The sequence below is a fragment of the Salvia hispanica genome, chromosome 3 (genome assembly GCF_023119035.1).
Source record: "Salvia hispanica cultivar TCC Black 2014 chromosome 3, UniMelb_Shisp_WGS_1.0, whole genome shotgun sequence".
NCBI lineage: Eukaryota > Viridiplantae > Streptophyta > Magnoliopsida > Lamiales > Lamiaceae > Salvia > Salvia hispanica.
The window spans coordinates 28,437,861-28,459,260 of NC_062967.1; the positions used below are offsets into that span (position 1 = coordinate 28,437,861).

Below are 21,400 nucleotides of genomic sequence, written 5' to 3' on the forward strand. Positions count from 1 at the left end.
CTGATTTCACGAGTTTCATTTTGGATCCAAACAATACTACGTGGAATGAAAGACAATATTTAAATTGCTAAAATAAACTTTAACATTGTAGCACTTGATCAATTTAATAATAATCACTATTCATGCTCTAATCAAAACCACAAATCATCATACAATATTGTGATGGACAAATTAGAACTATTCAACTTGTGAGTTTACTATCTACAAATAAGCCTAAAATCATCACCAATACTCCGCGGCGCTCGTCCTACTCCGCCGCTCGGAGCTCGCGGCGGAGGAGGACGGGACCCCGGCGGCCGCACACTTGGCCGCCGTGCGGACGCTCTCGATGAGCGCCTCCGTCCGCGCCTCCTGCGACAGTATCTCCGACAGCCGGTCCGTGTCGATGACCAGCCGCACCTTCCACACCCCCGCGCTCGGGAACGCCTCCGCCTGCTCCGGCAGCCGCCGCAGCTTGTCCACCGACATCCGGTACGGCGGCGGCGGAGCACCGGCGGCGGCGGCGGCGCCCTTGGCCCGGTGCGCGGGGAGGAGGTAGTAGTGGTGGCCGGCGCGGAGGCTCTCGCTGTGGAGGAGCGGCGGGGAGGTGCGGCCGGGGCTGCCGAAGATGGCGTGGCCCGGGAATTCGTTGGTGACGCACTCGGCGGTGATGGGAGCGTAGAGCTCCATCACGCTGCCGTCGGGCGTCACCACTTTGGCCATGTCTTCCACCGCTCCCAACGCTTTGAATATGCAATTTCCCATCGATGGATTTATGTGTGTGTGTGTTTGGATGTGTTAATTAGTGGTAAATAAATGAATGTGCAAGTGCTATATATAAATGAAGGTGCAAGTGGACTTTAGAGCATCTCAAAAACAAACTAATCTATTATAAAAGCAAAAGGATAAGGTAAATTATTTTCTAAAATAAAATAATAGCATAAAATGAATTTCAAAATATAAAGGTATAATACCTTCTTTCTTGGAGAATGATTTTTCATGAAAAGAAGACAAATATGGTAGTTATAAGAGTTTACTTCTTCATTTACCCTCTCACTTTAGAGATGCTCTTAGCAACTACTCAACGGGGATGAAATTCAGTCGCCTGTGTGTAATGTATTGCTAAACGACGTCATTTTGTTGTATGAATAGAAGATATTGTTTAACTCACACAACGATGTCAACATAAGATTTCTGATCTACCATATTAGATACAATTTCACTAAAAGAATTCTATTGTGGGATAATTGCGAACAAATCTAACTTTCATGGTTATTCTTACGTTTATTTAATCTTACTAAACAAAATATGAAGTTTGGCTTCGTTCACAACTATCCCACGGACGGTGACAAAATCTGGTCGCTTACGTAAAATAGGAGTATTGTTTATGTTTTTCAACCAAACTAAGTCTTTTTATGTATGAACAGACGACATTGTTCACCTCACCAACGGCGACATCCACGTATATTATCTAACTGCAGTATCAGATACATATTTCACCGAAAATATCGTCATGGGGTAATTATGAGCAAACCCGAATTCAATAAAAATTTGTAATTTTTCAGGTAATTTGCTCTTAATGAAATGCTACCACATAAGACTCGTAACGGACTAAACTCATCACGTTAGGTGGCTAAGAAGACATCTCATAATTTTCTCGACGTGTGCCCGTGACTTGGGCCGGGTGAATGTCGGTGGGGTGGTTTGGTGAGGGTGTGTGGGTTGGAATATGTGTGGACTCGGCTTAACCGACACAAGCATTCTTGTGTAGTTGTGTTGCTAGGGCACACGATATAAATTCAATTAATAGTAACATAGTATATAGCCATATTTATTAGTTGATGTAATTAAAAAAGTATATATGTTTGGCTAATTAATTACATGTTTTAAATATAATTATATATCCATCACCGTCAGATGCTATACTGAGAAATTTTATTATATTATATTTTCATGGTTCAATTATTTATATGTTGAAATGTTTGGTATAGAAGCGTAGCGTGTGCGTGGATCTTGGGCTTAAAGATGATATCCACGTGGGGTATATTATGTCTCTTAGCGTGTTTATATATGAAGTGAGTGTAGGATTTATTAATTGATGGGTGCACACAATGTTTTATTTTTTGATATGGTACGAATCCTTCCATTTGATTTGCTGGTATATTTATACGTGAAGTGAGTACAGTACTCCCTCCGTCCTAAGGAAAATCGATCTCTTTCTTGGATAATACGAGATTTTATATAACTTTATTTTATATGTTAGGTGGAGAGAGTAAAGTAACAGAGATGAAATAAAGTAAAGATAAATATGTTTTCATTTTTAGTAATGAGTCATCTTAGTTGAGACAAATTAAAAAGGAAAGTGAGTCATCTTCAGTGAGACGGGACGGATGGAGTATTTATTAATTGATGGGTGCACACATCATTTTATTTTTTCATATGGTATGAATCCTTCTATTTGATTTGTTGATATATTGTGAGTGTTTAATGATTCCACCAGCTATGTATATCAAGGCAAGTGATTCTTTTTGGAATATTTCAAGATAAGGAGTATTGCATTTTGTCTTTTAACTAAAATTAACTTTTATTATTATCCCTATACAGAGTTATAATCAACTACTAATTAATTGGCGATAACAAATTAAGATAAAATATTAGCCATTAAATTAAAAGATCTAGTGGTTAAAATAATATCACGTGGATTATATATTAAATTAAAAACATTATTAAATAAATTTAAAGGGTATTAATGTCAATTTTCGTATCACTGTATTTATATTTGTAATAGTGTATTTGTAATACACTATGTTGATATAAAAAACTATAAAAATTAGTATGTTATAACATATTGACTATTTTACCCTTTTGTTGATATTTTATCTATTATTTATTGAAATATGTGAGCTTTAAATCCCATCAACTCATTTTAAGATCTAATGATGTAGTATTAGTCTTAGTCGTGGATTGAATACAACGTGCATTTTAACATGACCCTTCTCTTATATTATTATCTTTCCTATTTTCCTATTTACTCTTCTATTTTATTTTCTACTACTAAATCTCAATTTTCTAATTGTGGCGCTCAAAAGTAAAAGAATATTATAGCCACAAAACAACGGAAAGAGAGATAGAAAGGTGAGGACCACGTTGAAATTAGACCTCTTGGTCTGTAATAATATTCACAAATTGTCACCTTACTTGTGTTCAATTTTAATTAAGCAACCACTTGATAATGATAGTAAAAATAAAAGTGTGAAAAAGAAGGTGATCAACCACCACTAATTTATTGGTGATTTGATTGATTACTATGCTTCCGTCCCCCCTACCCTAGGTCCATTATATCTTTGAGTTAATTTCTAAGATCGATCATCCGCAATACCGATCGAAATAACGCAGGGCGCATTGTCAGACAGTAGCCTTGAAAAAGAGAGAGCTTGTCTATTCCACAATTAAATACAACATTCTAATAGGAGAATTGTCTTAGTTCTGAAACTAGATCGCCGCAATTTAATTTGACCTTTTTATGTTTTTTTGTTTTCTTTTTCACTTTTTTTATTCTCTAGAATTGATGATATTGGTAATAATTAAAAAAATATATTACACCTATAAATAGTGATAAGAATAGATAAATATTGTTATGAATGTCATGTGGTAATATATCTGCTTGGATAGCCAAAGCCCAAATACGAAGAAACATATTGGTTTGGATTTACATCGACTACTTAGTTTTAAAGTTAGGCCCATTTAGAAATAATCAACTTTTACTTGTACCTCTTACTCTATTAGAGAGACTATTGATATCCATATTTTTGTTAAGAATATCCGGTGAGAATTTCATGAACATTTTAAATTTGAATTTATCATGTTTAAATCTTACATAAAATTTGCAGGTGAAAACATGAATTTGTTCCAAAAAAACACAATAATATTTTTCCACCGTGGCGTCGCCATATCCCCTTCCGCACCCACCGTCGTCGCCACCGGCTCCAAAGTTATCTTCTTGCGCAAAATGACTTAGCTCACCGTGCTAGACGCTCTCATTTTCTAATTGTTACTAATACTACATATAAATTATAATCATTCATATACTTTAATTACCTTTATTTAAACAACCCGTTAAAGGTATCAAGTTTGAATTTCACAAGAGTTTTATAAATTTGATTTTACCACGTATAATTTGTACACTACTGCACACGAAAACACAAATTTCTCCCACAAAAATAAATTAATCATATATAATTTGCAGGCTATTGCACGTAAAAATACTAACTTGTCCCACGAAAACACATTAATCTTATACATTTTGCAGGCTATATTGCACACGAAAACACATTAATCTTATACAATTTGCAGGCTATTGCACACGAAAACACATTAATCTTATACAATTTGCCGGCTATTGCACACAACAACACAAATTTCTTCCATGAAAGCACGTTAATCTCATATAACTTGTAGCCGTAGGCTATTGCACACGAAAATGTGAATTTTTCCCACAAAAACACATTAAAATCCCCTAGCACATATATACATGTCTTGATGAAGGTAGAGAGTCGAGACCATGCGAGTGACGATGATGTAAGTTTTATGTCTCACATATGTGACATGTGATAGAATCTTAAATAGAGTTGGATTTTTAATATAATACATAAATTTGGTATATGACACATTTTCCCTAATTAATTAGTTATTGGAATATCATATTATGAATGAGACGATTTCTTTGTTAATTGGCAAAATATATTTCAGTCAATTAGCGCTAAAAGAATATATGAGTATATATATAATGATTTGGCTGCCATTTATGTGTAGCCAATAAAATGAGAATATATACTTTAATTTGCGGCTACTTTAAAGAAATTGATTCAAATTAATTTGGTCAATTAGTCATTACGATTTGATTAAGGAATGATATATTTATGGATCAAATTAGTTAGCGATATTAATGCAAAAGAAACGTTATTATTATATTATTATATAGCCTCTTTGATGGAAAGGGCTTTTAGGGTTTGATAATTAGGGTTTGTCCTCTCTCTGCCTATAAATATAAGTGTGGGATCCCATCAAATCACACACATCAAGAGAACACATAAACGAGGGAAAGAGAGAGAAACAAATCCTTGGAGTTGGAGTTGCGCCACTACGCCAAAGAAAGTCCGAGGAAATCGTCTCCTCCTTCCTCAATCGCTTCCGCTATGGATCGCCAAGGTATATCTCGATCCTATTAAGTTTATGGTTTACGTGAAATACATGTTGTTCAAAGATCTTGCTTTACTTATATTCAATTATGTAGTCTTGAATATATATGATGATAAATAATGTCCAATATGTGGTATCAGAGCATGGTTAAGAACTCATGTATTTTCGTATGATTGAAAATCATATTTGTGAATTTATTTTAATAAATTGCTATGAATGAATCGGTGATTTTAATATGTTGGCATAGTATGAATTCTGAATCCAATTCATGTATTACGTGACTTTAATGAATTCATATGCTTAATTGAGAATTATGTATTCTTGTATATTTGGTTTCGGTAAATCGCTTTCGGCATTTTAATGGATTGTGATTTCAAATACAGTTGTTTCAATTGTGTATTATGTATTTGTGAATTCAATATATGCAAATGACTGGTTAAACTTTTATGTATTGATTATTGTTCCTGCACGACTTTGTGAATTCAAGGCAGTGGGATGATTGAATTGATAATTTAGGTTATTTAATTTTGTGCGCATAATTTGTTTGTGAATTGTACTGGATAATTACTTTATTAATTAATGGTTGTTCTTTTTATGTGATTATATTTGATATATATTCGCATATGTTGTGTATAAGAATGATTGTTATTATTGCCATAAAATTTGATTATATTATATTTATTTTGCAATCACCAAAGTGAGGTAAAATAAGAAGAGTTTATAATCAAATATTTATATGAAAATCTATTTAATCAATTATTCATTATGCTTGTTGTGGCTATAATGCATATTCATGTTTGTTTGTCATAACGATTCTAGATTCCCAAAGGAAATAGTGTTTTTGTGATGTAATGAACACTAATGGTGGTAATTTTAAATTGGTGATTACCCAAAGGTAACGTTAATTTATTTATTACTCAATTACTGAATTAGTGAATATTGAAAGCATGATGTTTATTATTGTATGCAAAACTGCCCAAAGGAGTTTTTCATAATTATATGGATTTTCAAATTAATGTTTGTGTTATTATTCAAAGCTTTATGTGAGCACTCATGTTCTTAATTTTCCCTATAATTGCAGCATAATTTTCTACTAGTTTGTTTACTTCAAACGTTCCCCAACTTAATGGAACCAACTTCTCTGAATGGAAAGAGAAACTTGAGTTCACCCTGGGAGTGATGGACTTAGACCTAGCATTGTTGAATGATAAGCCAACTGATCTTTCTGATGAAAGTAGTTCGGCTGAGATCACTGCCCATAATGCTTGGGAAAAATCTAACAGGCTAAGTTTGCAGTTCATCAGAATGTCTGTTGCCGATAATATTAAGGCAAGCCTCCCAGCGACTAATGTTGCAAAGGAATATTTGCAGAATGTTGAAGATCGCTTCAAAACTGCAGACAAGTCTCTTGCAGGAAAACTTATGAAGGATCTTATGAGCATGCGATATGATGGTTCTCGGACCATGTACGAGCATGTGATGGACATGAACAACATTGCTTCCAAGCTGGGAAAGTTAGGATTACCGGTGGATGAGGGTTTCCTTGTCCAATTCATTCTAACTTCCTTGCCTCCTCAGTATGGGCCATTCCAAATTCACTATAACACTATAAAGGATAAGTGGACTCTAAATGAATTGGGAAATATGTTGGTCCAAGAGGAGCAAAGGCTGAAGGAGCATGGAATGAGTGCATCTCATGCTCACATTGCAACTGAAGGAGCATCTAAGAAAGTTGGGAATATGCCGGACAAAGGCAAGAAACGTGCACCTCCCAAAAGGAATGTGAACTCTCAAACCAAGCTTAAGAAGAAGGGCAATAATGACAAGTGCCGCTTCTGTGGAAAGGATGGACATTTTCAGAAGGACTGCGACAGACGCCGTCAGTGGTTCGCAAAGAAAGGTGAATTCTTAGGATTCACAAGCTTTTTTGAATCAAATATGATCGTTGTTCCATCTAATACTTGGTGGATTGATTCTGGTGCTAATGTTCATGTTTCGAATTCCTTGCAGGGATTCCTTATGACCCAAACCACAAGACCAAATGAGAACTTCTTGCTTATGGGAAATCGGAATAAGGCTCCAGTCGAAGCTATTGGGACATACCGATTAATTTTAGATAATGGTTTTCATTTGGACTTGTATCACACCCTTTATGTTCCGACTCTTTCTAGAAATTTAATTTCTGTTTCGAAACTTGATTATGATGGGTTTAATTTTGAGTTTGGGAATAATTGTTTTACTTTATTTAAGAATTCCAATATTATTGCTTCTGGTTTTATTGTTGATGGTTTATACCAATTATTTCTTAATAATTCAGAAGCGTGTATGGCCCTGCAAAATAATGACGAAACCAAACATAGTGCGATGAATAAAAATTCATCATTCTTATGGCATAAAAGACTGGGACACATTTCCAGTGAAAGAATTAAGAGGCTTGTAAAGGATAATATTCTTTCGAATTTAGACTTTACAGACTTTACTGTTTGTGTGGATTGTATTAAAGGAAAACAAACCAAACACAATAAGAAAAATGCCACAAGAAGCACTGAGCTCCTTGAAATTATACATACAGATATTTGTGGACCTTTTGATGTCCCAACTTTTGGTGGAGAAAAGTATTTTATCACCTTTATTGACGATTATTCGCGTTATGGATATATTTATTTATTGCATGAAAAATCTCAGGCAGCAGAAACACTTGAACATTTTGTGACTGAGGTTGAAAGGCAATTAAATAGAAAGGTGAAAATTGTTCGATCTGATAGGGGTGGTGAATTTTATGGTCGTACCACTGAAATGGGTCAATTACCTGGACCGTTTGCCAAATACTTAGAAAAGCATGGCATTTGTGCGCAATACACAATGCCTGGTACGCCTCAGCAGAATGGTGTTGCTGAAAGACGTAACCGAACTCTCATGGAAATGGTTAGAAGTATGTTGAGCAATTCTACCTTGCCCATATCGTTGTGGATGTATGCTCTAAGAACCGCTATGTATGTATTAAACCGGGTTCCTAGTAAGGCTGTGCCAAAGACTCCTTTTGAACTTTGGACAGGTAGGAAACCCAGTTTACAGCACCTTCATGTTTGGGGCTGTCCAGCGGAGGCTAGAGTATACTCCCCGCAAGAAAAGAAATTGGATTTCAGAACAGTTAGCGGTTACTTTATTGGTTACCCGGAAAAATCCAAAGGGTATAGGTTTTATTGTCCTAATCATAGCATGAGAATTGTTGAAACTGGAAATGCAAGATTCTTCGAGAATGGTGAGATCAGTGGGAGTTCTGACACTCGTAATGCGGTCATTAGTGAAATAAGGGTAGAATTCCCTCTTCCCTTAATTCCTCAAGAATCAAGTGTACCAAATATTGTTGAACAACCTAACAATATTGAACACTTGAATGACCAACCACTTAATAATGATGCCGAAGTCATTGAAATAGATGTGGAAGAACCACCTCCAGAAGTGCCACTAAGGCGTTCTCAACGAGAACGAAAATCGGCAATTTCTGATGACTATTTGGTATATCTCCAAGAATCTGAATGTGATATAGGGATACGCAACGATCCAATTTCATATTCACTAGCCATTAAGAGTAATAATTCTAATAAATGGGTTGATGCCATGATAGAAGAGTTGAAATCTATGGATTTTAATGAAGTCTGGGACCTTGTCGCATTGCCTGATGGACACAAGTGCATCGGGTGTAAATGGGTCTTCAAGACCAAATTCGACATGAACGGTTTAATCTAACGATTTAAAGCCAGACTTGTTGCCAAAGGTTACACTCAGAAAGATGGTGTAGATTATAAAGAGACCTTCTCTCCTGTATCAAAGAAGGACTCACTTAGAATTATTTTGGCACTTGTAGCCCATTTCGACTTGGAACTACATCAAATGGATGTGAAAACTGCTTTTCTGAATGGTGATTTGGAAGAAGAAGTCTACATGGAACAACCTGAAGGCTTCATTAAGAAAGGGAATGAACATTTAGTCTGCAAACTTAAGAAATCAATTTATGGACTGAAACAGGCTTCTCGACAATGGTATTTTAAATTCCATGACACTATTACTGCTTTTGGTTTTAAAGAAAACACTGTTGATCGGTGTATATACCTCAAGGTTAGTGGGAGTAAGTTCATATTTTTGGTTCTTTATGTTGATGATATATTGCTTGCTAGTAGTGATCTTGGATTACTACATGACACTAAGAATTATCTCTCTAAAAATTTCGACATGAAAGATATGGGTGAGGCATCCTACGTGATTGGAATAGAAATATCACGAGATCGATCACGTGGAGTGTTAGGATTGTCTCAGAAAAACTACATAGATCGAATTTTAGAGAGATATGGGATGAGTGCATGTTCCCCAAGTGTTGTTCCAATTCATAAAGGTGACAAATTCAGTTTGGATCAATGTCCAAAAAATGAATTGGAACGTAAAGAGATGGAAAATATTCCTTATGCATCTATTGTGGGAAGTTTGATGTATGCTCAAGTCTGTACTAGACCAGACATCAGCTTTGCAGTTGGAATGCTAGGCCGTTACCAAAGTAACCCTGGTGTTGAACATTGGAGAGCTGCAAAGAAGACAATGAGATACTTAAAGGGGACAAAAGATTTTATGCTCACATTTAGGAAATCTGATCAATTAGAAGTGATTGGATATTCCGATTCAGATTATGCTGGATGTGTCGACTCTAGAAAATCAACCTTTGGTTACATTTTTCTTATGGCTGGAGGAGCCATATCATGGAAGAGTGCCAAGCAGAGTTCTATTTCGACGTCTACCATGGAAGCTGAATTTATAGCTTGCTTTGAAGCATCTATTCAAACTACGTGGTTGCGAAATTTTATTTCAGGACTTGGTGTTGTCTCCTCAATATCCAAGCCCTTGAAATTGTATTGTGATAATAGTGCAGCCGTGTTTTTCTCTAAGAATGACAAGTATTCAAAAGGAGCTAAACACATGGAATTAAAGTTTCTTGTCGTCAAAGATGAAGTTCGGGAACAAAGAATATCTATAGAACATATAAGCACACAGCTTATGGTTGCCGATCCATTGACTAAGGCATTACCGCCTAAGACATTTATGGAACAAGTTAACAGAATGGGTCTTGGGTATGGAAATGTCTAATCTTTATGTTTCCATGTTGGTTCAGACACTTAAGTTATAGATATTTTGAATTCAATAAAGTTGTTTCTACTTTTCCTGCATATACTTATTATTTGATATGCATATGTACGTTTTTAGTATTAATGCAGGAGGTCTTGAAATAAGACAATTACGGACTCGGTGTCACTTATAGATTATATTAGAGTGGATATTGGTGATGTGGTACATGGAAGGAACTGTATCGATTGAATGATATACGCCCGCCATGACCCGCATTAGTAGTCTCTCTAATATAATACTTATGTTTACCAATGATGAAAGTATTTATAATGTCCAATATTATGCGCGCCTTATGTTTATTATATCTATTTTAATGTGGCTCTGTCACGTGTGACAAGTGGGAGAATCGAAAATTTTGTGTCCCACATGTTCGCCAAGTGGGAGAATGTAAGTTTTATGTCTCACATATGTGACATGTGATAGAATCTTAAATAGAGTTGGATTTTTAATATAATACATAAATTTGGTATATGACACATTTTCCCTAATTAATTAGTTATTGGAATATCATATTATGAATGAGACGATTTCTTTGTTAATTGGCAAAATATATTTCAGTCAATTAGCGCTAAAAGAATATATGAGTATATATATAATGATTTGGCTGCCATTTATGTGTAGCCAATAAAATGAGAATATATACTTTAATTTGCGGCTACTTTAAAGAAATTGATTCAAATTAATTTGGTCAATTAGTCATTACGATTTGATTAAGGAATGATATATTTATGGATCAAATTAGTTAGCGATATTAATGCAAAAGAAACGTTATTATTATATTATTATATAGCCTCTTTGATGGAAAGGGCTTTTAGGGTTTGATAATTAGGGTTTGTCCTCTCTCTGCCTATAAATATAAGTGTGGGATCCCATCAAATCACACACATCAAGAGAACACATAAACGAGGGAAAGAGAGAGAAACAAATCCTTGGAGTTGGAGTTGCGCCACTACGCCAAAGAAAGTCCGAGGAAATCGTCTCCTCCTTCCTCAATCGCTTCCGCTATGGATCGCCAAGGTATATCTCGATCCTATTAAGTTTATGGTTTACGTGAAATACATGTTGTTCAAAGATCTTGCTTTACTTATATTCAATTATGTAGTCTTGAATATATATGATGATAAATAATGTCCAATAGATGAAACACAATTGAGTTGATAAAATGCTCTCCCTCTAATCAATAAATCAGGAATTCGAGCCACCACATCGTATTAACGATCATTGATCCACAATACACTACGTAAATATGTGTAGTATACTACACTACACAATTATATTCTTGTGTATACACACACATATATTTAACAAATTTGACAACATACATTCCACTTTGTCTCACTAAAACATCTCCTACTTCTCCCTCCCTCTCTTGAAACCATGGCCGAGGAATCACCACCACCACCACCCCACGGCCACCCCACCGCCAAAATGGCCGACGAAAAGCCCCACCACAAGCAAAAACAACCGCCCTACCCCCCGAAAGACCCCCGCCGCGCCCTCTGCGCCGCTGCCGCCATCCTCCTCCTCCTCCTGGGCTCCGCCGCCCTCGCCCTCTACCTCATCTACCGCCCCCACCGCCCCAAGTTCCGCGTCCTCAGCGCCGCCGCCTACCAGCTCAACACCTCCTCCCCGCCCTTCGTCACCGCCACCGCCCAGTTCACCGTCGCCGCCACCAACCCCAGCCGCCGCGCCGCCATCCTCTACGACCCCCTCTCCGCCTACGTCTCCTACCGCGGCCGCGCCATCACCCCCGCCGCCTCGCTGCCGCCGCTCCTGCAGGAGCCCCGCAGCACGGTGGCGCTGTCGCCGCTGCTGGGCGGCGCCGCCGTGCCGGTGGAGGCGGAGCTGGCGAACGCGCTGGCGATGGACGAGGCGTACGGGGTGGTCGAGCTGAGGCTCGTGATGGCCGGGAAGATGAGGTACAAGGCCGGGGCGCTCCGGAGCCGGCGCCGCGGGGTTTCCATCGCTTGTGACTTGCTCATCAGTTTGAAGAATGGCTTCGTCGGAAAACTCACTCTTCTTGGATCGCCGCCGTGCAAAGTCTACCTTTGATTGATTTCCATTTTTGTAATGTTTTTTTTTTGTATTTTTAATTATCACAAGTGTAATAATTAATCGAACAAAATGTCGTTACTATCTCGAATGTTAGATTTTACGGGGCTAAGTACTCTCTCATTTTTACGGGACAGATATATACTCATTCTGTCTCAGTTTAGGAGTGCAATTTAGTTAGGGCACGAGTTTTAAGAAATTTTTTGAGTATGTAATAATTGAAGTGAGTTAGTGGTTGCCGAAGTATGTAGTAATTGAAGTGAAGTAGTGAAAAGTGGGATCTTTATTACTTTTTGTGTGTTTAGGATTTTGTTTGTTTTATTTTCATGAAAGTAATGATATTTGAGTGTAAATTTCATCGGTTAAATTTTATGTCCAAATATAGTAAATTCTAAATGGGACGGGCGAAAATGACAAAATAGGAGTCTTAAAGTGAGACAGAGGGAGTATGAGTATATCATTTATTAAAGGTTACATAAGATGTGAAGGACAAACTAAGCAGATCAGAATACTATATGTGATGATCTAAGTGAAATTCAATCTAAAACTAGTGGGTGTATAGGAGTAGATGTCCCCATATTTTCACTTTCTGGATACGAACAATTCACATTTGAATACCTCAACGACGTATCATTCATAGAATCAAACACCATCCCTTACAAAACTCTTCCTCTTCGAATTCCGGCTACAAAGAAAGAAACTCAATGTTTTTCTTGATAGTATATATATCATTCAAATTTCAAATGTGGAAATAGATAGGTGTATCATTAAATTTTGGTAGGCGGAGGTGTCTTTTCGAAAATAAGAATCCATAAAGAAAAAGATTATTGCTTAGGGAGTTGGTAATGCATGAGAATTGATTCTTTCCAAACTACAAGCTATAGTAGTGTATTGTTTTAGAAGCTTGGCTTCCTTTATCATCCTTATATTCTCCACTAACATCAATCGAATCATAATCTACTAGTGATTAATTACTTTCTTGAGGTTTATTTAACACCATTTGCACTTTCTTGGCAATAGATGCAAATTAAAAGATGAACATATTCTCTATGAAAACCTATTTATAGAACCTGAAAAATGTAGTGCACTCACCTCTCACATCATAATGTTTTGTTAATTTGAGTTACAATATGGGTTGATGAAATTTACTTCTTGTTAAATTTGATGTGCCAACACCATCAAATTTAATTGGTAAATATTGGGCCTGAGTCCATATTGATTCCAGTGTATATATTGGGCCTAGGCCCATTTCTGAATTTTCCTTGATTGTTGTGCCCATTGTCCACTTTGAAATAGAACACATGGATTGATTCATTGATTGGTAGCAGTAAAATTTTTTAGCACAAATTCGAATAAATTGTAAAATAAAGAATTGACGTTTAGAAGACACATCGATTTTTTTAAAACATTGCAATTAAACTGAAAACAAATAATCATGGTGGAATAGTTGATTTGAGAGTTTGAGCGATTGTGGTTAATTCCAATATATACACATAAATTAACTATTTTTATAATCCGATGAATTGACTGTAAACCTCTTTAAATCTCACTCTTTATAAAGTAGTAGTAGTAGTAGGCCACGTTTGTTTCAATTTTAGTAATTAACAAGGTTTGGTTGTTAGTGGTATTTTCAAGGACCAAGGTTTCGTGGTTAGAAATTTCCCCACGAAATAATGTTTGGTACTAGCATATATGTGAACCTTGTTAATCTTATATTGATTGTTTGGTTCAATTATGTATCATATGAAAATATAATTGATATTCCAAATGTACCCCCACATTAAAATTGTATTGCCAAAAACACCCTAATCTAGATTTGGGAAATTAGGGCGCAAAATTCTTGAATTGGCCCATCACCGCCTAATAGAGAAATACAAGATCTAAAAGGAATTAAATAAATAATTTCATCACTGGCCATCTCCTTCGTCTTACTCTCTCTAGCCGCAAATGCGGCTCGCAGTCGTCCACCCCACCCCACCGCGGCGCTCCTATAACCTATTGGAGTCACTCTAAAGTAAGAGAGATATGAAAAAGTAAGAGACATGGAAGGAACAGGTAGTGAAATGAGTTCTATTGGATTGTGGGGTCCGCATTTAGAATGATGTGTAGGGTTAGTATTGGTTAAAAACTTTTCATTTTTAGACTTAGTCTAATTTTGGTGGACACCCCAAAATGGTAAAACTAGTCTATTTTATGTGGAAAATGATGTGGGTTGAATAAGTTAATGGAAAATGATGTGTACATACCATTTATAATAAAAATGTACCGAGATTCCTAATAGCGGACAGACTAAAATAGAAGATTGGGGTCCTAATAATGGACAGAAAGAGTAGTTAATTTATTGATAAAAAGATGTTAGGTTCTCGTCGGTTGACATCAACAACCTATCAAATATGAAGTAGATTATGGACGTAGAATATCAGATTAAATTAGGTATTGTTTACATTAGAATTACTATCACAAACAACACCTTACTCACAATTTTATTTTTTTTATGAATAAAATTCACACCCTCCTTGAAATAAAAAGGAGTGTGGAAGTAATCTTTTTGTGAATAAAATGAATGATGAAAAAATGTTACTCCTATTTATTGCAAAATTACTAACGCCTTGTGTAGACACTTCTAGATAAGGAAAAGGATAGCCACGTAGGCGCGAGGGGTCCCACCTCTGTCTCGGCAGACGAGTCGAGTCGGGCGACTCAGCGCTCGACCGCGAGTTTGTGGCTCTCTCTCTTTCTCTGCATATTCTAATAAAAAGAAAACAAATAAAAGCGCAAGGTGGGCCCAGGGACTTCAGGAGGAGACTCATCACCCACTAACTTTTCGCCACCTGGCACCCTCTCCTGCCCTAACTCCACTGTTGGTTCTCTTCCAGCCTCAAATAAAACCCCCAATTTATTTCTTTTTTTATTAATTAAATCTACTCTGTATTTTCTCGTGGCTCACAATTTTCCTCCCGTCAAAAATAAAAAACAAAACCACACAATTTTCTCTCTCCCTCTCTCTCTTTCTCTCTCTGCTTTCCCCTTTCTTCCCCACTCGCTTTCCTCCATTGGAGCTGCTCTCGTTAATTAGCAGGTTGCAGCGCTTAATTGCCTTTTCGAATCGCCTTATCGAGCTCGGGCACGGCGTCGGTGGAGATTTCGGTCCCTTCATGCACGATCGGATGGAGATCGGAGGCTCTGAGCTGCTGTGACGCCATGGCTATCTCCGAAGGTACTTCTCGAGCTCGCAATTAGCTCAATTTTTGTTTTCTATTCGATTGATTTGCTGTGCTGCCAATGTTGATTGATGACTCACTGAGTCTCCGAGTATACTCGTGCCTACTGATTGAATCGTTGAACCGTTTCTGTTTTTTGGTGGATGCGAAGGCTAAGGCAACATGCGGTTCGTTTTGGTGAGGTTTCTGGATAAGGAGTTACCTACTGCTTGTTTTACTGTATTTCGGATTCGGAGATGCGTTTCTCTTTCCTTGCTCTATTTCGCTATCTGTGTTTCCGCTTATAATCCTGCTTCTCTGAGTACCGGCTTAGTTGAATTGAATCCAAAGCTTGTTTAGTTTTGTTAGGTATATGTTTAATTCCAATTCTGAGTATTTGAATTGAGAGAAAAAGTAATGCTTAGGAAGAGTTGATGATTGGAAACAGAGGAAGGTTTCGTTTGAGTGTATTTGGTGCAAGTGTTTCTGTTACAAGCTGTTTTCTTTTGCAGTACTAGTGTTACTTTATCAAATCCTGTACAATAACACCACCACCACCACCACCACCACCACGGCCAAGTTGTTTGGCACTGTAACTGGAAGTGATGGACGAAAACACCGTCTTTATATGAAACCTATCTTGGTTTCGTGTTAAGATGGACCCTTATTCATCGGGTGACGACGTTATCGTTAAGGTCTTGTTTAACTCGTTATATTTCAATGGAATTGTAAACGGCTACCTAGTTGGTTGTCACATGTGTTTTCTAGAACCGTTAGTATTTGTTCTTCGTTGCAGACAAGGAAACCTTACACAATTACTAAGCAGCGCGAGCGATGGACTGAAGAGGAGCATAATAGGTTTCTAGAAGCTCTCAAGCTCTATGGGCGTGCTTGGCAGCGAATAGAAGGTCTCTATTATATTGCTTGTTTGTGTTTTTTTTATCTGTGACCGGAACCTAACTAAATCTATGCCTGGAAATTGGATCAGGTTGATTATATGCTTCCTTGTGTATCATGTGCACATCGTTATTTGTACTTGTTATTAAGATGTATTTGTGATTATTCCTTTTATGAGATTTATGTTTCTTGGTTGTACTTTCTTTTGATTATGGAGTTGTCCCTGCTTTTCTTTCTGTTTTGTATCTGGTGTTGGCACAGAACATATAGGAACCAAGACTGCTGTGCAGATAAGAAGTCATGCACAGAAGTTTTTTACAAAGGTCAATTCTATTGCCTTCTTTTTCTATCTTGTTTGTGATATATGAAATTGCCCTTGCTAGGATTAGATCTCATGCTTGAAATTAGGTGACTGGAACTTTTTCATATGTTACATGTTATTTTCTTATTAAGACTTGCACAATTGACAGTGTGCCTGTGATATTATCTTGTGATTCCTAGGGAGTAACATTATTTGAATTCTGCTTCTGGAGGAACAGTTTACATGAATTTTGGGCTTAAATTTATATGAGATTTTTTTGTTTAAGTGTATAAGGAGTATCATTTAAATAGTGTCCTTGTTCTTTGATTCTGTGTAGGAAACATCACAAAATTTTACTACTGATGCTTCTAGCTTCCAATGAGCCATTTTCTTGCTTGTTTTCATCTTGAGCTCAGGAAAAGTTACATTCAATATATGAATTACGTATAAGGGGCAAGCTTGTGGACAAAAAAGAGTTTTTTCATTAAGTGAAATTTTTTAAAACTATTTCTGTTTATGACCCCCCCAACGACATTTATATTGGACCAAATAAAGCGAGTGCAAGCTTCTAAGGTTGAAGAAGTAGAGGATATGAGGAGTCAAGAAGGATAATTGAGGAAAAACACTTACTTCTTCAGTTCCTCAAACTACTTTAAAAAAATTATATATACACTGGACACTGGTTGGACATGATAATATGACTTCGTTACGGCTTTAGCCAAACAAATCATCAATACATTATTCAAGTCCAATAATACTTGTGACAAATATAGCCCAAAATGTTTTTCATCATCAAAAAGTGATTTTCAATATAGGAAGACCCATAAGGAGGAAATGTATCTAAACTAAATGATGGAAATGATGAAATATGAAGAAAAAAAAAATAGTTGATTGCTTGTAAGGATGTCACAATCCTGCCGAACCCCAAGGCTGGCCTGTATATACAGAGAAAATGAGGGTTTATTGTCAGACAAATCCAGCATGAAATGGGTTTAGGCTGGCTCGGTTAGGTTGAGCCAGCCCTTTTTTTGGCTGTGAATATTCTTTGACGAGTTTATATTTGAGGCCCATAATGCATTATGTATTTACTTTAGCTCACTAAGAGCAGGAAGTACAAATGATTTTATCTTATATATAATGCTCGAATTTGTGGTTTGCTGTTATGAAGAGGCCAAGCACCAGTGGGTATCTACTACGATACTGAATTGGATATTCTGACATCTTTTAGGTTGTCAAAAGGTGCATTCAGGATGGTGTATTTCTCATTGATATTGTGGCATATACTTCTTAAATACTTAGTTGATTGTTAGCTTATCGTATGCTACTTTTTGTACCTTGGATAATTTTGTTCCACCTGTGTTGTGATGCTTAATTTATTTTCTGTAATCCAGTTGGAAAAGGAGGCCATTGTTAAAGGAGTTCCAATTGGGAAATCTCTTGACATCAAAATCCCTCCACCACGGCCTAAAAGAAAACCGAATAATCCTTATCCTCGGAAGACAAGTGCAGGAACTTCTGCTTCCCAAGTGGGGGTGAATGATGGGAAAATATCAAACCCAGTTTCTTCCTCATGTCAGAGTAAAGTAACCGTGGAACTTGAGGTATAAGCTTTTCTTTATGTTAGCAGAGCTAAATTTCATTATATGAATAATGATTACAATTTTCCTGCTATAGTTGTATTTGTTTACAGTCTTGTTTTATATACCTTGTCTTGGCAAGAAAGTACTCTGATCTTCAGTTTAGTTTTTTGTTTATTAGTTCACTTGGAATAAACATGTTCTTTTTTTTCCCATGTCACGGTATGTTCAACCAGAAACCTTCCGACGATGAGAAAATTGGAAACAGTAAAGAATACTATGACAAGGATGATTGCTTTGAGGCTTTCACTCTCAAGACAGCTCCCTGTGAATTTCCATCTTCAGCAAACAAAATCGCATCTGTATCTGATGCTCCTAAAAACTCATGTACTTTTAGGCAATATATCCCACTTTCGGGAGAAGCAATGGATCAGGATGAAACAGCTGCATCCCAGGTCACTACCGAAGCCAAAGGATTTCAGATTGAGAAGTCTGTTAATGACCAGCCTCTTCAGGATAAACTCGCGTTTAAGATTTCAAATGATGAACTGAAGCAGTCTGAAAATGATGATACAGTGGGAACTGCTGATGCCCCGGCCACACAAAATTATCCTCGCCATGTCCCTGTGCACATTCTGGATGGGAGCTTAGGAATGAGGGCATTCGATATCTCCCAGGATACATCGTATGCTGATTCTGCATTTTGTCAGATGGGTGGGGTCCCTGCTCCTCAAAATCATTTCACGAATCCAGCTGCTTCTGGTATTTCTGAGCATTATGATAGTGCATCAAAATCTTCGGTTCACCAGTCATTCCCCAGTTATCATCCAGTCTTCGCTCCTATCCAAAGTCAAGATGATTACCAGTCGTTTCTGCATTTATCAACCACATTTTCCAGTCTTATTGTATCTGCTCTATCACAAAATCCTTTAGTCTATGCTGCAGCTACCTTTGCAGCAACTTCGTGGCCTTCTTTGAATCCAGAAGCTTCAGTTAAACCATCTACAGCCTCAGCTGCGGCGTTTCAAACAAGGCCTGTAACTTCGACTCCTAGTTTGGCTGCACTTGCTGCAGCCACCACAGCAGCGGCAACTGCATGGTGGGCAGCTCATGGCCTACTTCCTTTATGTGCTCCGTATCATCCTGGCTTTACGTCTTCTCCTGCATCAGCATCGGCAGCTCCAATGGCTTGCAGCCAAGATCAAGCTGTAAACAGTGAAAAAAGAGAGAGCAGTCCTGATCCTGCCTTAGGTGGTCAACAACTCGAACCAGAATGCTCCGAGGCTCTTCACAAAACGCAACCAGTTTCAAAGTTGCCAACATTATCATCATCAGATTCTGAAGAAAATGAAGGTGTGAAACTGAATGTTGGCTTAGCCGCTTCTGGAACAGAAAAGGTCGAGGCTACGGGTGAGCTGAAAGATGTAGACAAGTCCAAGAGTAAAAAGCCAGCAGACCGTTCTTCATGTGGATCGAACACTCCCTCCAGCAGTGAAGTAGAAGCTGATCCTACGGAAAAGCATGCAGAAGGGGAAGAGGAAAAACAGACAGAGGAACAAGAGAAGCAGGATGATATAGAAGCTGCAATGAATCCTTTTGGTGATCCATTTAATCGACGTTGTAGAAGCACAATTAACGTCAGTGACTCCTGGAAGGAAGTATCGGATGAGGTAATAAAGCATTCTGTCCTTTTGAAAACATAGCATGCCAGCATTCTTACCTTTATTTTCCGTCAATGCAGGGCCGGCTGGCGTTCCAAAAACTCTTCTCCAGACAAGTACTGCCCCAGAGCTTTTCACCACCTCACGCGAATAAGGGCAACATCAACTGCCTCAGAGAAAATGAGAAAGCCGAAAAGGGACTCCAGTTAGACCTAAATGGTACGGCTTGGGGTTCCTTTTCCCAGAAGAAAGGCGAGGAAGATGGCGCATCTGTGATTGGCGAGAACAAGGAAAAAGAAGGCCTGTACACTGGACTGGGACAGTGTAAGCTATCAGCGCGCAGAACTGGATTCAAACCTTACAAGAGGTGTTCAGTGGAGGCGAAAGAGTGTGGTGTGTCGGGAAACGGCCATGATGAAGAGAAATGCCCCAAGAGATTGCGCGTGGAAGGAGAGGCTTCTACTTGATGTTGAGGATTATACGTGTAAAGCTGCTGCGCCGTCTTTGGTATTGCATTTTTTTTTTCGCTTCGTTCTGTGTTATGTGTCGAGTTTAATGTATTGATTGAAAGAACTACGTCGTATCGGTACATTTGGTGTAGTTGTTGTTGTGTCTAGGAGACTAAGCAAATGTAATTCAAATAACTTCCTTTGATGGACATATATATTCCTCAGTCACACTTTTCTACTTTGCTTCTTAACAATTTTCTGTGTTTACTTGCAAGAATAGTGTAATCCTCATTTATTATGTAATGGTATAAATGTTTTTTGTGCACAGTATAATGGAGGAATGAAAAGAAAATTCAATGTAGTAATTATTAAACATAAGTATATGATTGATAGAAATCCATAAGGTTGTATAACCTAGAACTAATTGGTGATATGAAGAGTGGTGTGTGAAATTTATACATGTTGGTTTCAGTTCTTTGTTTACACCAACGTGGAAGCATCTACTACCACGAGTTGCAGTCGTCCGGGCCTGAGCAGATTCAGATGGTCATGGACCTCGTGGAGTGGTGTTTGCTCTGTAGACATGTTCGGGATGGTGTATGTTGCGAGGGAGCTGATGCATATCACACGTGGCAGATCGTTTTGCACTAATGGCGGATCCAAAACTTAATTTTGGGGTCGAACCATTGGGTGCAATCATTTTTGCACTAACCGAAGAAAGATTTTTTACTTTAATAAGTAGTAAAATTATAATTCGAAGTTTAAAAAACAAAAAAGGCATGGTTTAACTCTACTTCTTATGCTTGGCCATGGCATTTTCGGCCAACTATAAAGGGAAAATTAGCCCCTATTCGTGGTCGAAGCCCCTCCTACCCCTCTAATTCCGCCACTGCATATCACCAAGGGCTAC

General features: G+C 37.6%; 3 protein-coding genes across 6 annotated transcripts; 2 read left to right on the top strand and 1 right to left on the bottom strand.

The window, feature by feature from the left end:
• Positions 1 to 222: 222 nt before the first annotated feature.
• Positions 223 to 744, bottom strand: LOC125209773. Its single transcript, XM_048109357.1, has one exon. It carries the CDS (start codon positions 742 to 744, stop codon positions 223 to 225), a length of 522 nt encoding a protein of 173 aa, XP_047965314.1.
• Positions 745 to 11,687: 10,943 nt separating this feature from the next.
• LOC125216052 (NDR1/HIN1-like protein 26) lies at positions 11,688 to 12,697 on the top strand. Its single transcript, XM_048117660.1, has one exon. It carries the CDS (start codon positions 11,731 to 11,733, stop codon positions 12,403 to 12,405), a length of 675 nt encoding a protein of 224 aa, XP_047973617.1. The 5' UTR covers positions 11,688 to 11,730; the 3' UTR covers positions 12,406 to 12,697.
• Positions 12,698 to 15,363: 2,666 nt separating this feature from the next.
• LOC125209959 (protein LATE ELONGATED HYPOCOTYL) lies at positions 15,364 to 20,728 on the top strand. Of its 4 annotated transcripts, none has more exons than XM_048109536.1 (8): positions 15,364 to 15,622; positions 15,778 to 15,974; positions 16,118 to 16,300; positions 16,402 to 16,513; positions 16,764 to 16,825; positions 18,195 to 18,404; positions 18,617 to 20,050; positions 20,122 to 20,728. In XM_048109536.1, the coding sequence occupies exons 3-8, from the start codon at positions 16,262 to 16,264 to the stop codon at positions 20,506 to 20,508; spliced, it is 2,244 nt and encodes a 747-aa protein (XP_047965493.1). In that variant the 5' UTR covers positions 15,364 to 15,622; positions 15,778 to 15,974; positions 16,118 to 16,261; the 3' UTR covers positions 20,509 to 20,728. The 4 variants fall into 4 exon arrangements, with proteins under 4 accessions (XP_047965493.1, XP_047965491.1, XP_047965492.1 ...); XM_048109534.1 differs by having other exon boundaries at positions 15,778 to 15,803; XM_048109535.1 differs by having other exon boundaries at positions 15,778 to 16,300.
• The last annotated feature ends 672 nt before the right edge of the window (positions 20,729 to 21,400 follow it).

Bases quoted from the DNA above. Each gene is read 5' to 3' on its own strand.
- LOC125209959 (XM_048109535.1), top strand. From the start codon at position 16,262: ATGGACCCTTATTCATCGGGTGACGACGTTATCGTTAAG. The intron at 16,826-18,194 runs GTCAATTCTATT...TCTGTAATCCAG, and splicing joins CACAGAAGTTTTTTACAAAG to TTGGAAAAGGAGGCCATTGT. The intron at 20,051-20,121 runs GTAATAAAGCAT...CCGTCAATGCAG, and splicing joins GGAAGGAAGTATCGGATGAG to GGCCGGCTGGCGTTCCAAAA.
- LOC125216052 (XM_048117660.1), top strand. From the start codon at position 11,731: ATGGCCGAGGAATCACCACCACCACCACCCCACGGCCACCCCACCGCC.
- LOC125209773 (XM_048109357.1), bottom strand. From the start codon at position 744: ATGGGAAATTGCATATTCAAAGCGTTGGGAGCGGTGGAAGACATGGCC.